At 37.9% G+C, this 14,756-nt stretch overlaps 1 protein-coding gene across 4 annotated transcripts in view; it reads left to right on the top strand.

The window, feature by feature from the left end:
• PPP2R5A (protein phosphatase 2 regulatory subunit B'alpha) overlaps positions 1-14,198 on the top strand; it is a 41,930-nt gene extending 27,732 nt beyond the window's left edge. For all 4 annotated transcript variants that reach the window (XM_068185727.1, XM_068185726.1, XM_068185729.1 and 1 more), the window contains 9 exons: positions 1,764-1,894; positions 2,102-2,161; positions 3,370-3,478; positions 5,811-5,864; positions 8,964-9,014; positions 9,724-9,843; positions 9,931-10,058; positions 12,145-12,246; positions 12,981-14,198. In XM_068185727.1, the coding sequence (XP_068041828.1) occupies positions 1,764-1,894; positions 2,102-2,161; positions 3,370-3,478; positions 5,811-5,864; positions 8,964-9,014; positions 9,724-9,843; positions 9,931-10,058; positions 12,145-12,246; positions 12,981-13,113 (888 nt within the window). In that variant the 3' untranslated portion in view covers positions 13,114-14,198. The remainder of the gene's footprint in view (positions 1-1,763; positions 1,895-2,101; positions 2,162-3,369; positions 3,479-5,810; positions 5,865-8,963; positions 9,015-9,723; positions 9,844-9,930; positions 10,059-12,144; positions 12,247-12,980) is intronic.
• Positions 14,199-14,756: the final 558 nt, after the last annotated feature.

The raw sequence follows: 14,756 nt of genomic DNA, 5'->3' as shown, positions 1-14,756 counted from the left end.
AGGAACACTTTGTTTTCAGATATCAACCTCAGTGCTTTGCAATGCATGATATTTGGAATTTGTAAAGTTCTGTTTTTCATGATTTGTAACTTAATTCCAGCCAAGTCAACAATGTGGTAATTATATTTTTGTAGGCCTTCTGTGTTTGTTTTTTTAATAGTTTTACCATGGGAAAACTTACAGCAAACTTTTTTCTTGTAAAAGTTCATGTACTTATTGTACATGAAATGTGTTTCAGTACCTTCTTACTTGTGCCTAGGTAGTGTAATTCTCTTTATTATTGTGTATTAACCACGGAAGGAAAATCAAGTAAGAAATTACTTAGGAAAGTCACGCTTTACCATGCAAAGCAACTATGAGCAAGAAAATGAAGTGAGATTTCGTATTAAATATAACTTCTCAGGGAATTACAGTGTAGAATGCAATAACAATTTTTGGTTCAAGGTGAATTCAGTGGGGATTTTTTCACTGTGTTGAAATATTTGTTTGCCAAATTTTGTTTGTCAAAATACTTGTTTGCTCAGTATCTGAAGAGTGAATACTGGCAGGCCATCACAATACAGCAATGAAAAGTAAAAGCACAAGATGGCTGCTTTCCCTCCCTACCTTCAGTGACTGCATTTAATTTCCACTTAGTTGGTTCTACTGTTCTTGTTTATAAGTGTTTCCTTCTTCTCATTTTTATTCAACTTACACACAAAATTTAAGCCTGAGGCTGCTGGTGACCTATTGGCTGTGGGTATCCACTTTACAAATTGACCTGTGGTCCTTGAGAGCAGCATTGCAGAGTTTGTTCCTGACATTTCACTTGATCTTTCTCTAGAGTACAAGATAGAGACAATGCAACCAACAGCTAGCTATATATGGGAAAAAACGTGGAGTAGTGACCCTGAGAAATTCCTGCTAAATATAAAATTGAAATGAGCCTGAACCAAGTTCCTGAACAGCTGTTTCCAGTCCCTTGTGCTGCTTGGTGCAGACATACCTAAGCTCAGACCTGAACAGGAGACTCTGCTGACTGCTTGAGCTGTTACTGACTTGCTCAAGGCAGCTAACATTTCTGAATATGCTGTTGCTTGGCCATGCAGGGTTAAAAGAAAAAAAAAAAAAAACCACCAAAAATTATGGTCTGTAATGTGATTGGAGTATTTTTTTATGTCTTTGAGTGAGCATGGTCTGTTCTGTATCCTTGGAAGACTTTCTTCAAGAAAAAAGTCTGTGCAAAGTTTTGTTAGCTTCTTGCAGCACTGGTAGGGAATTGGTTAGTAATTACATATCTTGTCCTTATTCAATGACCCTCTCCTTAATTGTAAAATTTCTTGTATAGGAATGCTTTTGCTTGGCCATCAAGACTCAAGTTTTGAGATAAGCAGTAAAGGATTTTAATTACAACATTGTAAATATAGGATATGGATTTGATTCCTTCTGATTTCTTAAATGACAAATGTAAACCACTTACCAACAGTTTGCTAATCTCATGTTTGCAATTGCAATTTTATTTTGATAGTGTAATAATTACTGGAATGACTTCGGTGTCTGTTGTACACAGGAAAGGAATAAAGTTGATGAGTTTATTAGAAAAAATCAACTTTATTAAAAATGTAATTTTGAAAACATACTCTTGACATCTAAACAAAACGTACAGTTAAACTGATTTTTTCCTAATGTAAACTTGTAAATTAAAGATAAAATTCAAATCGGGTAGTAACAATATTAAACTTTAAGTCTTCCAAAAATAATACATTTCAATTTAATTTTTAAAGTTGTTGGAGCTCTTTGACAGTGAAGACCCACGAGAACGTGATTTCCTAAAGACAGTTCTTCATAGAATTTATGGAAAATTCCTTGGTTTAAGAGCATTCATCAGGAAACAGATAAACAACATTTTCCTCAGGTATGCTCTGTGTGTGTGTGTGTGACTAGGTTGAGGAATACTTTATCTTGCCTTCACAGTCTGGGTCTGCAGTGATTTATTCTTGAAATAAAAGACCTGTGTTTGGTGTGTGATCTTGCTTTCAAATATTTGAAGCTTAGTAAAGGTTGTTTATTTGGAATCTCTGATCCTCTGGCAATTTTTGATGGTTGTCTTTTTTGGTAACAGGTTTATATATGAAACAGAGCACTTCAATGGTGTTGCTGAACTTCTTGAGATATTAGGAAGGTAAGTTTGATCTCACACAGAAAAAATATTAAACATTACTGTGAATGTTTGCTTCAGCTTTTCTGCTTTGGGAATGGAGGGGGAAGAGAATTATTACAGTAACAAGTGATGAAATGCAGTCACTGATAATTAATACTGTCTGGGTTAGCACATGAATATCAGATTAGGACACAGAATAAATTATTCTTTTTACAGTGCAAGTTTTAAAGATGACAGGCAAAAAATGTTTCTCAAGGGTCCTTGTTTGTCAGACCTATCTACTCTTGGTTATCTTCTACCTGATAGATGACTTGTTCTTTGATTCAGAAAATGAGTGTTTACTTTGGCCCTCGTGTTGAATGAAATGTTTTAATCTTCAGCAGGCTGGTTTTCCTTCAGTTCTATTCAGGAAAGCCTTGTAAGTGCTAGGGTTTTTTACTTACCTTTTTTTTTTTTTTTGGATGTTATTTCACTAACTTCAATTTAACTTTGAAAGTTTTTCTCTGGTAGTTTTTTTACTGCCTTTCCAAACCTTTCACACGTTTCACAGTAGAAAACTGTATTAGTGTTCTAACTAAAAAGACAAATATGGTGAAGCTATTGTGGAGCAAATTTTTATGAAAAATCAAGTGATAGGGATCCCATTATTTTCTCATATTTTGCTTAAAATGTAAGAGGCAAAAGAAACTAACCTTTTCCTGAAGGACTTTTGTCTTGTCTATTGCTCATCAGCTCTTAAATATAAGAGGACTGAATCAATAAGACAACTTTTAACCTTTGTTTTTGAAGGGAAAGGTTGTTCAGCAATCTCAAAACAAATGTTTAAACTGCACTGTTAAAATTGTATAATCTTTTTTCTCTACAAGTTGCTAGTGATGGTAAGTGAAGTGGATCAGCTTCCTGATACATCTGTCTAAGCTTTACAATTACACAGCAGGACTTACTGTAGATAATTATTTAATGGAGGTCACGATAAAAATACTTCAGCTCATCTAATGGGTATTATTTAGCTTCTAGTGTGGTTCTCTGGTATTCCTTACCAAGAGTCTAAACACTCATTATAACCAGGATTTTAAAGGTTTTGCACATGCATTTTATGGCTTCAAAATAGTCAGGTTTAAAAACTGAATCAGAAATTGAGTTTCAGTTGAACTTAGAGACATTCTTGACTTGCTAGGAAAAAAAATATTTTTTTAATAAAAATAAATCCCGCTTATTCATGTTTTCAGTATTATCAATGGTTTTGCACTGCCACTGAAAGCAGAACACAAACAGTTCCTTATGAAAGTTCTGATTCCCATGCATACTGCAAAGGGATTAGCTTTGTTTCATGCACAGGTAAGCTTTTGCCTATTTTTAAGAGTGGTGGGGTTTTTGTATTTACATTTGAAACTAATGAAATTTCAAGCACTATGTGTTATAATATCAGTATTCCAAAATATTTGAAAATTCAGTCACTTAAAAAAAATCTTCTAGATTTTATATCTAAGTGGTAATTTTGAGATAATATTTGGCATATATTACAAGTGAAAGAATGTACCAGTGAGTCAAAACTTATCAACTGAAGTTGGAAGCTTTTTTGCTTGTAGTCTTGTCACACTTTAAGCTTCATTTAATCCCAGGGCCTTGTGCTGTTGTCATTTCCTTTATCTAACTTAAATGCTGCGTATAAAGGAACCTCGAGTGTGGCCATTTATTTCAGAAGTGTTTTTTTCTTTTTAAAGCTGCACCAGTGATGGGGTGGGAGGGAGAATGTTGTTGCCATTTATAAATGGCAGAAATGCACAGTAGCTCTCTGGATCAGCCAGGAATTATGTAGATCCATGACACGCTGTCAGAATGCTGCAGTTCTTCAGCTGACTTTGATTCTTATACTTGCCACAGACATTCAGCATTTCATTTGAGGAATAATCTGTATCCTTTCCAGACATATGGCACTACAAGTATTGAATATGGTTGATGAAAACTTGGAAGTAGTTCTGCTGTGGCTAATTAAAACTTGTTTTGTAACTTAACTCACTAATACAGCTCCATACAGACTGAAGATACAAGAAAATGGGTTTCTAATTAAAGTGAAATCATTGTGACTGTATAGCCTACAAACAGGATCAAGTGAAGAGCTCACTTCATTCCTGATTCTCATATGAAGTTTTAAATTAACTAAATCACTTCTTTGTGGTTTATTGCCCTTCTGCTCCATGAAATGAGTCAGTGAAATGAAAGGGCCCAGTCACCTCCCAGAGGTGTTCTCACTGACAGATCAGTACAGCAAGCTGCCCCTTTTTTTCTGGGATACATTTAATCCAATTCGTGGCTACTGAAAGGGCCCTATTAATTCAGCTGTACCTGAAAGTCACATTTGTCCTGCTGACCAGGCCACTCTTCTGTCCCTTCATAAAACACTGGTGCCAGGTGCACACACAGCACTGTGTGTTTCATTTTATCCCAAAGGTCTAAGCCAGTGCTAAATCTGCTTTGCAATCCCAAGTGGCCTGGTTGCTTTGTTGCTGAGTAAAGTATAGCCTACCCTTAAAAGTTAAAGCCTTAAAGATGAACTAAGCTTGAGTCTTTGTGTCTTTGAACAGTAGAGCATTACTGTACTGAATATACGCATACAATGGGATTTGTGAGATTAATGTGTGACATTTATTCTTTTTTGAATCTATACAAATGCATCAGTAGCCTAAAGGCAAAAGAAATAAATAAGAACTGTTGCAATTACAGCATTGTAATTATCTGCTTTGGCATAAAAGATTAAAAAAAAAGAAAGGTGATGCTTAAATTCAAGCATCCTGAGTATTGAAATGTAATGCCTATTACATAATTTTTGTCTTTGCTTTATATTGTGAAATGCAATGACTTTTTAAAATCAATCTTAGTGGAATATAAGAAAGATTGTAACTAGTTCAGTAGTAGCGTTATTTTATGGTTTCTGCATGGGATGGTTGTTCACTTACTCAACTATGAGCTCAGTAACTAAACTCTAAATAATTATGCAACATTAAATATCCCTGGCCTGAGCAGGCCCTGCACAGAAACCAGGAGAGGCTGGGAGAGCAATGCTGGTGACTCAGTCACATTATGCTTCCCAACTCCTTCCACCTTTCCACAGGCACTTGTTGGCCATTGTTGCTCTGGGACAGGACACTCAGCTGGGCAACAGCTGCCTGATCTCTTGTGGCCTCGGAATATGTTCAAATTCTTTCACTTGTAATCTTACCACTGAATGTTGTGTGCTGTCGGTGTCACCTGAGCAATGTGTGCTCAGTCAAACCTGTGTTACAGTTTGAATTTTACTGGAAGTATGGCCTTTTTTACCCCAATATAGATGTTTGAAAGTGATAGCTTTGTAATGTTAATACAGTTGATGTTAAGAAAAATCTGTGTGGATATGGGATCTGAGTTAGGGAAATACCTGCCAAGCTTAAATAAAAGATGATTTTTGGTATGCAGGAAGTTTTTTTAAGATAGAGCAGGCCTGTATATCTTGCTGCTTTAATTGCTATTTTGTTTAGTTTGGACTAATATGAAATGGCTGTGTAGGGATGTCCTGGGTTGGGTTCCCCCCCATGATCTGAAGTGCTTCCGTTAGAAGTTGTGATATTTAGTAGTGCTACAATGTCCAAACAGTGTCTGCTTAAACTAAATAACCATATGACTTACATTCCAGCTTGCCTATTGTGTTGTACAGTTCCTGGAAAAAGATACAACTTTAACAGAGCCTGTAAGTGTTTTTCAGTTGGATGTCTTTCTATTTTTAATTTCAATTAAATATTGCAGTGTAACCTGTTGAATTGTGCAGCAGTGCTGTGTTTATCCTGATTAAAGATGGAGAGGTAGGATGTTTTCGGGGGGGGTGGAAATGAAATTTAGAATAGTTAAGAAAATTTTGAGTTTGAAAGGGCACTTATCTCTCAACCTGTGGCCAAGATAGAGCACAGGTTTAACTAAAAGTTTGAACTTCTGGTATCAAGCAAACTACCCCAAATAAGAAAGCATGTAATGACTGTATTCTCATAAAAACTAAAATTTCAATGGTTTTGGTACCGATTGGCTGTGCTTAGCCACTGCATGAAGTTGAAATATTTTAGGGAATAAAAAATCCCAAAATAAAAGTTGAAAAGAATAACAGCATTTCATTTAGACAGAAAGAACCCTGAAATTCGAAATGTGGTGTTTTTGTTCTGCCTCTTCAGTTCCTGGGCTGCCTCTTGGCAGTCAAAACTCAGGTGCTTCAGGCATCTGTGGCTTTTGCCAGACTGAGTCTCCCATGATACATATTGACAGCTCAGCTAAAAAGGGTTTATGCACAGGCTTTGGCAGGGCCCATGAAGAACAGAGGCTCAGGGCAGTGCAGCAGCTTGTGAGGATGCAGAGTGATGTCAGACCAGCTATAAAAGAAACTGGTTTTAGTTGGGCAGTCAGGAATATCTCCATTAGGGCTATATTGATATTTAAACACTTTACTCCTTTTGTGATGGAAAAATGAAGAGCTTATGCAAGACCTACATTTTCTTCTATTAAAAAAAAAGATAAACACTTTTGGGGAAATAGCATTGATCTTCACTGAGTGCCCTTTCAGTGGAAGCTTGTTTTCTGCACAGCCAATTCAGCTGACCAGTTATTCTGTAGGTGGTGGAGGCTGTCTATGGATTTGTCTTGTGTGCTTGAAGCATGTTTTCCCCTGTGCTGCAGTATTCCCAGCCACACTGGTCAATAAGCTTATTTTGTGGGATAGGTTGAGGAAGAAGGAATTGTGTAACCTGTATTCCTTAAGCCAAGTGAGGAAACAACCCAGGCATTTTGACAGTTAAAGCTGACATGTGAGCAAAAAATGTGTAATGTTACATAAAAACCTGCAAGATTGAATGAAGTGACAACGTGACAAGGTCAGAATTCCTTGACACAAATTTACAGGAGTGCTGGAGCAGGATCCAAACCTAAACTGCTGTGAAGAAGGCAGGGCTTTAGAGCAGTGCCACAGTGCAGTTCTGAGGCTTATCTGGACTGTGGTCTATAGAGTTGTGGTCGCTTCTTAATCACTTAAAGGGGAATTCAAGCTGGAGAAGACACAAGAACTCACTGCAGAGTCACTGCCTTGGTTGTTACTCTGGGCGTAGAGTAAAAGTTGTTTTATAAAGGAATTAAAGTTAATAAGATAAGAAGTGAAGCTTTAAGAAACTCTGAAATGCTTGAAAAGTAAATGTTAAAATTTGGGTCAACTGATGAGCTAGCATTGGAAATTTTTCTTGGCTTTAGGTCAAGTAATATTTTAAGAACTCCATCAGAAGGCTGTCTTCACACATACCTTACTGTTATTTTTCTGGCAGGAATTGTCACTCAGGGTCAATTTGGAGGACATTCAGCCCAAGCTCTTGTAGCTATGGTAGTCTGCCTCAGGTCAGTCCTGATGTTTGCAGAGCTGACAAGAGGAGATTGTTACCTAACCCTGCTGAATGCAATGGCCTTTGCATGGAAGAAATCAGACTAAAAGTGCAGTCCTTTTACATGAGTTAAGTTTTCCAGCAGGTGCCTACAGTTGTAATCCACTTCATGGGAATCCTGTAGCTCAGGGAAGAATATTGATCTTGTGTAGTAAAAGCAGCAATCCATGAACACAAATGTGTAGATATCAGCTTTTTAATATAAAGGCACAGTCAAGCTGGAAACTGATACTCCAAGAAGGAGCAAGGAATAGGTACCTTGTTGAGGTGTGCACTGTTATATTCAGAACATGTTCTTTCTTTATCAAGTTGAGAATATGGGTCTCTTCTTTAGCAAAATATATTTTAAAATTCTTGCAGTAATTTGCCCTGGGAAGTGCACTTTAGTCTTAATAGCACTTTAGTCTTAATAACTTTTTTCTCTGGAAAGCCACTTTTGATAGTACATGTAAGCTGTTAATAAAGCAGCCATCTGGAAAGCTAAAGGGAAAAAATCAACATGACAAAAAGCAAAGATGGAAGGTATTTTAATAATTGAGGAAGTTTTCCCTTTGCATACGATCAGTTAGGTGCTGTTGTGTCATAAAAAGTAGAGGTCCTTTCTTCAGAATGAAAGTTTATAAGGCTCTGAGAATGTTTCTGCTTCTGGAGCATAGTTGCAGCTTTTTTTTTCCTCTCGTTTTTTAAAATCCAGAATTCATTTTGTAATTTAGATGCCACGTGAGATGTTTATTTCTAGGAAAAATGCCTCCAGCCTTTCTTTGCTGTATTCCCTCCATTCCTCTTGGGAGCTGTACTTTCCAATTAATTTTCCCAAAAGTTTTGTTTTTCTAGCCTTGTGTAAGGTAGCTTCAAATGTAGATATTAGAATACATTTTCTCTGTAAGTTCACATCTTTCTTACTTTAGTTTCCAGTCTAACATGTCAAATTGTAGCAGTGAAAAGGAAGAGTTGGAGGCCATGGCTCCTCTGTAGAGCCCTTTATTTATATTATTTTTGTTTCCTCTCAAGCTTCAAACCTTTGATGCCAAGGCCAGGGGCTCCCCAAAGTATGGATGAGTAGAAGACAAAAATATTCTGTGAGATTTAGTTATAAGGAGTTTAACTTCCCTTTTTGATGTTTGATGTGATCAGCATCCTGTCAGTTAATGTGAGTAGTGGGATGGGGGCAGAGAGTGAATGGATAATCACAGGTACACAAAGCAGTAGGGGTCTGAGTTATTCTGATAACCTAAACAATACATTTAAATGAATGTTTATTCAGTTTCATTGAGCCTCTGGACAAGGAAAAGCAAACCATTACTTCCATTATTTTTTTTTCTTATCAGGTACGTAGTAGAAACTTGTCCTGCTTTAACTTGTTTGTATTTTTCATACAGGTAATCAGAGGACTGCTCAAATTTTGGCCAAAAACATGCAGTCAGAAAGAGGTTGGTTTTGTGTCTCATTTCTGGTGTCTGCTGTGATGTAAAATCTCCCGGGGCAGATTCAAAAACCTTCTCTCTGCTGTGCTCTTCAAGAGATCTTGCAGAAAACTTGCAGTTCTTGAAACTTCTTGAGGCACTCACCTTTGTCATGTGATGCAGTCTGGTTTCTTCTATGTAGTTAAAATGAGCTTAAAAACCAGGGGTTTGATTTGTCTCACCAGATGCCATCCCCAACAACTCTTTAAAAGTGGGTCCCTTAACACTGTTGTCTCTTTTTCTGCAAGTGGTGATAAATTTTTCTGTGCCAGCTACACAGAGTTCTGCTGTTTGCAATTTTATATGGGAATTAACTACTTATCACTTCAAAAGCTACTTTGGTGATCTCTGATAATCTCTGCAACCATTCTTGAAATAAGATGCCCTAATTTGTTTCTTTTGTAACTGTAAAACCCCATTTTCTGCAGAAGCAGTTTGATGAGGTATTCAGTATTTACACAAAAGAAGTCCAGGAGGAGAGCTGTAACCTGTTAGCTGAGAGTGATGATTGACTTCTTTTAGGCTGCAGAACCCCTGTGAATGTCTAAATGCCTTGTAATGACAAGCAGTGTTCTTTGCAGGATTCATGACTAATGTATAAGCTGCATTTAGTTTGCTTCTGTTGACAGTGGTGATACAAAACATTCTCATCTTTTTTTCCTTTCTAAACAAACAGGTGATGTTTTTAGGTGAAATTGAAGAAATCTTAGATGTTATAGAACCAACACAATTCAAAAAAATAGAAGAGCCTTTATTTAAGCAAATATCCAAGAGTGTGTCAAGTTCACATTTTCAGGTAAATAAAATAAGTATTAAAAAACCCAAACAAACTTTGTGGTAACTTATTTTATGGTTGTTATGAACCCTTAACTTTGTGTTTCAGGTTGCAGAAAGAGCTTTGTACTTCTGGAATAACGAATATATTCTTAGCCTGATTGAGGAGAACATTGATAAAATTCTACCAATTATGTTTGGCAGTTTGTACAAGATCTCCAAAGAACACTGGAATCCGTATGTAATGTTTCACTTTATGTGTAGCACCATAAATAAATTGTCCACTGTTTCAGGTTTGGATTGGGAGCTTGTAAATGTGACTTCATTTTTACTTAAATCAGCTGAAACCCATGACATTCTGGGTGTTAAATGGAGTGTCACTTTCAGCTGTGTTGTTATTTCACTGTTCTGCACTGTTCGAGGGAGACCTGGAATTTATTGAAAAAGTGTGAGGAAATTGAATGGACGTCATATTGTAATCACATCTGATTCTGTGTGTTAGTTCAAAATGCAAATTAATGCTACTTAGACCAAAACCATTTCTAAGGGTTGCTTCTATTTATGCTTTGCTATCCTTTAATACTTCGGATGAATACAGCTGTCTGTGTCTTCTCAAGTATTTATTGCTGACCAGTGAGATAAGAAGAGGTAAAGATCCTATCAGAGAATAGCAACCCTTATAAAGGATGGTAGGACTGAGAAATGAATGACTACTTCACTTTAGAAATATAAAGTTAAATATTGGTATTCCTGTGTTTGAAAAAAGCAGTAATGGTATTGAAATACTGAAAAGCAAAGCTTGCTGGTGCCAGCACCCTGAATTACGCTGCAAGTTAATATGCAGAATATAAAGCTTGTGCAGGCAAAAGCCAGGGTGAGCAGGAGCCTCCCACAGCCCTGCAGTAAAACACATGTCCTGTTTTAAGCCCTTGGAGGCTTTGCAATTATTCTGAGTTTATCTAGATGGTGTATCTAGCTGCAAACATAGCAGCTGAGACTGAATATAAACTTTGGGGAATAGTCCCTAGACTATCAATGTATATGGGACCTCAACAAATTTGGAGGATGTCCCTCTTTCCCTGTCTGCAGGCAGAAGTTGCCCTTTATGAAGGAAGTAAAGGACACAGGATAATTGCCTGCTTGAAGACAAGGAAGTTTGGGGAAGAAAGTCTAATCCTTTGATTCTAATCTGTTTTGGAGGGCCGCAAAACATGCTTTTATCCATCTGGTTGTCTGATATGGACTCAACTTCTTGCTCAAAATCCAACTTTTCCTCTCAGAAAACCAAAACCTTAAATAAGCTTTTGACCTCAAACCACATGAAAGCCAGGGTACAGAAAAAAAATTAAAAAAATAAGGGTATAAACAGGCAAAGGATACTGTGCATTTTGAATGGAAGGAGCACAAGGCTCTCATGAACAGCTGGGAGATTTCCTGGTGCCATGATGGACAGAGTGCACTGAAAAGGCAAACCTGGTTCTTAGCTTATTCCTTAGGGTTTTTTTGACTCCTTTTTCAAGGTCACGGGGATGCAGCTTTGCAGTCAGTGGAGAACTGCTGGTGGGGCAGAAGACAGTTTACCTACTTTTTGCTTAGTGGTTAAGCTTAATGACAGGCATTTCAATGTTTAATTTTTTTTTAATTTCTTTGTATAAATATGAGTGGGTTTAAAGGAGATAACACAATGTTTAAGATGGTTTATTGAAATATGAATACTTTCACAAAAAGAAGGGTAGTGCAGGAGTACAGGCAGCCGTGTAACACACAGCCAGTGGTGCTCATGCTGCTGAGTTTCTGAAGGAAACTGAGGTACCCAAAGCCATTATCTGATGTTCTTGATTCTGGTTCTCTAGCAAGACTCCTGCTGCCCAGAAACACTGCTAGGAGAGCTTTGCTACGCTAAGCCACACTAAGCCTGTGGTTTGTCTGCTGCCTTCCTGAAGCTACGAGCCAGAAGTTTTATTTTTCTAGACTCTCATATTTCATTGCTCAAATATCACAGAGTTGTTGTTAAAACTTGGTTTATTAAAGGTTCACATAATTGAATGGCTTTAAAGTACAGCCACAGCATGAATAATTATATCCTGTGCAATTACAAAAGTCAGGAATTTAAGATTAAATAGCCATTTCAAAAAATGTTTAAATATACTATAATTTCCTCAGTAAATTAATAAAATGGAGAGGATTTTGTTTCAGAAACTCCCTGACCTTACATTAGTATCTTGAAGAAGAAGCTTGGAATCCAAAAATAAATCAAATGCTTGTTTTCTGAAGTTAATTTTGTCACTTAGTAAATCTTATGGCTGTGCTCCTTCTGTTTCAGAACCATTGTGGCACTGGTGTACAACGTGCTGAAAACCCTGATGGAAATGAATGGCAAGCTCTTTGATGAACTCACAAGCTCGTACAAAGCAGAAAGGCAAAGGTACTGAGCCTTTTTCCAAGTTCCCACTGATGAATATGTCCAAGCTGTAATTTTGGCTGCTGCATTGCTGTTGTGGGGCTCTGTAGTGGAGCTGTTTGGTGCTGGGTGTCCCATGAGTGAGGCAGTGCCTGGCAGTGCCATGGGAGAGCTGAGCCCAGGGAGGGGACAGGAGGGCCCCAGCTCCCCTCCTGCCTGGGCAGGGGATGTGCTCCCTCCTGGGTGGTGAAATGGGTCTCAGCTGCTGCTGGCTGTGCTGCCTCAGGTGTCTGAAGGGAATGCAGCTGGAGAACTCTTCAGAGCTCAGCAGAACCAGTGCTTACCCTACTAACCTACTAAGCAGCACTGCTGGAGTCAGGGAGGCAGAGCACAGGTGACCTTGGCCAGCTGAGACCACTGCCAAGCCTCCTTGTGGTAACTGTGTTCCTCCCTCACAAAGATTCTCAGTCCTTTAATTTGTGTGCATGTGATAAAAAACCTCCTTAAAACAGCAGCCAGCTGTGCAAAGCCACCCTACGGCGATTGCCTGCATTTGCTGGAGCAAAGGTACAATTTCACCACTCACATTACACATTTGTTATGCTCTTTTTAATTGAGGAAAGTGTAATTGCCTCTAAAAATAGCTTTGGAGAAAAACTTTAAAGTGGAATTAGTAGATGCAAGTCACAGTTAAGTTACTGTGTCCCCAGATTGTGCTAAAAACAAATCTGAAACTGATCTCTCACTCTTTCCTTCAGAGAGAAAAAGAAAGAATTGGAACGTGAAGAGTTGTGGAGAAGGTTGGAGGAGTTAAAGCTTAAGAAGGCGATGGCAGAAAAGCAGAACAGCACTCACAACGTGCTCAATGCACACAATACAAGTGCCAAATAAAAGAAATGACCACCTCTACTCGGCAGACATTCTTTTTTTGTACCCTTTTGAAATATATAAGGATTTGTAAAAGAAACCTCATCAGTATAATAGAAACAGCCAATTTTTTTCTCTGGCAAATGTAAAGATTTGAATTTAAATACAGCAGTTAAGTGATGTCATTACCACAACCTATTGTAAATTTGTCTAATTATTGATATACTGTCACTTCCAATGTTTCACAGAACTGAATTATCATCCTTAATGAGTGAAATAATTATGGGAGTGGTGAGAATTATGACTTGAATTTTTGATTGTGTTGCACATAGGTGGTATAGTTTGCTACGTACACATTTTTCCTTGTTTTATATGTGCTTTTCACATTGCTGCATACTTTGGTTAAGATGATAGAAAAGGCTTCTAGTTGTGCTGTATTTTCTCAAATAAAACCAAGGTACGTTACCAGTAACTTGAGATATTCAGTATATGCCCCTTACAGCATCGAAAGCAACTCGGATCCAGAGCTGTCCTTGAATTCCTGATTGGATTCAGATTTAGATTTATACAGTGCTCACATTAGAAAGGAGGCAAGGTAGGGAGAGAATTGGCTGCAACAGGTTGGGGTGGGCAGTGCCTCTACCCAGTTCCTGCTGCCTCTTGGGTCCTGGGCTAGTTAGGGATTTCCTCCTGCTACAGCTGAGGATGGAGCTTCCTCTGGAGAGCCCATCAATGATGCTCCTCATCAGCCCAAGGACCCTCCAGAGTGGTGCAGTCTCCAAGAGAGACCCACCTTGGATGTTTCTGCATTAGTTTTAGCATCTCATGGACTGAAGAATGAGACCAAAATTGGCATTACTATATTTTTTTCAGTAAGGAGGGAAGAATGTCAAGAAACTATTCCTTGTTTTCTTTAAAGAAAATGCAGTCTGTTTTTAAAGGTGGAAAGTTGACAATAGAAGTCTTGTCTGTTTACTTGATCAAGTATTTTTTCACATCTTTTATCAGAGTACCATTCCAATCTCTTAAATTGCAGTTGTGTGGAAAAATTTTGTAATGAAAGGTCTTTGGGGAATTGAGCAGCATTCAATAAAGTCTTTATGTTTGTATTTAGTGCTGTACCTCACATCTTTGTGTTTCTGAAGACCAGGAGAATTAGAATGGCTGTTACAAACAACCTTTTAAACTGTCCAGTGTGGCTTTTCACTGAGTGGCAAAAGTGGGGAAGCCTCCGCTACACTGTTTGAGTCAACTGTATTACACTTATTTGTTGCTTCATTTTTGTCTCTTAAGTAGTTGTTTTACAGAGGGTATGGGACTAGCACTGCCTGAAGGGAAAGGACAGTCACACAGGCACAGCTCACCTTGCTTTAGTGCTTCAGTGCCTTTTTGCCTTTAGAAGAATAAAGTTCCCAGTGTGTGACAAACTTTGTTCAGCTGTCCTCGAGCCTAAATGAAAATAAGTTACACAAATGTTGGGGAACCAAACACCTTGCAGGGGTTTACGGAATAAATCACTGCCATTTGTAATTGTTACAAGTTTTTCCCAAAGTTACAAATAGGGACATCAGGCTTAAGTAATAGAAAAAAACAACACAGGAGCTGTAAGATAGCCTTCCAAATTGTGCAACACTTGCTGTCAGGATTGCTCCTATAAATAGGTTTGT

This window comes from Anomalospiza imberbis, chromosome 3, assembly GCF_031753505.1.
Source record: "Anomalospiza imberbis isolate Cuckoo-Finch-1a 21T00152 chromosome 3, ASM3175350v1, whole genome shotgun sequence".
NCBI classification, from domain to species: Eukaryota; Metazoa; Chordata; class Aves; order Passeriformes; family Viduidae; genus Anomalospiza; species Anomalospiza imberbis.
This window is presented reverse-complemented; position numbering and strand designations above follow the sequence as displayed.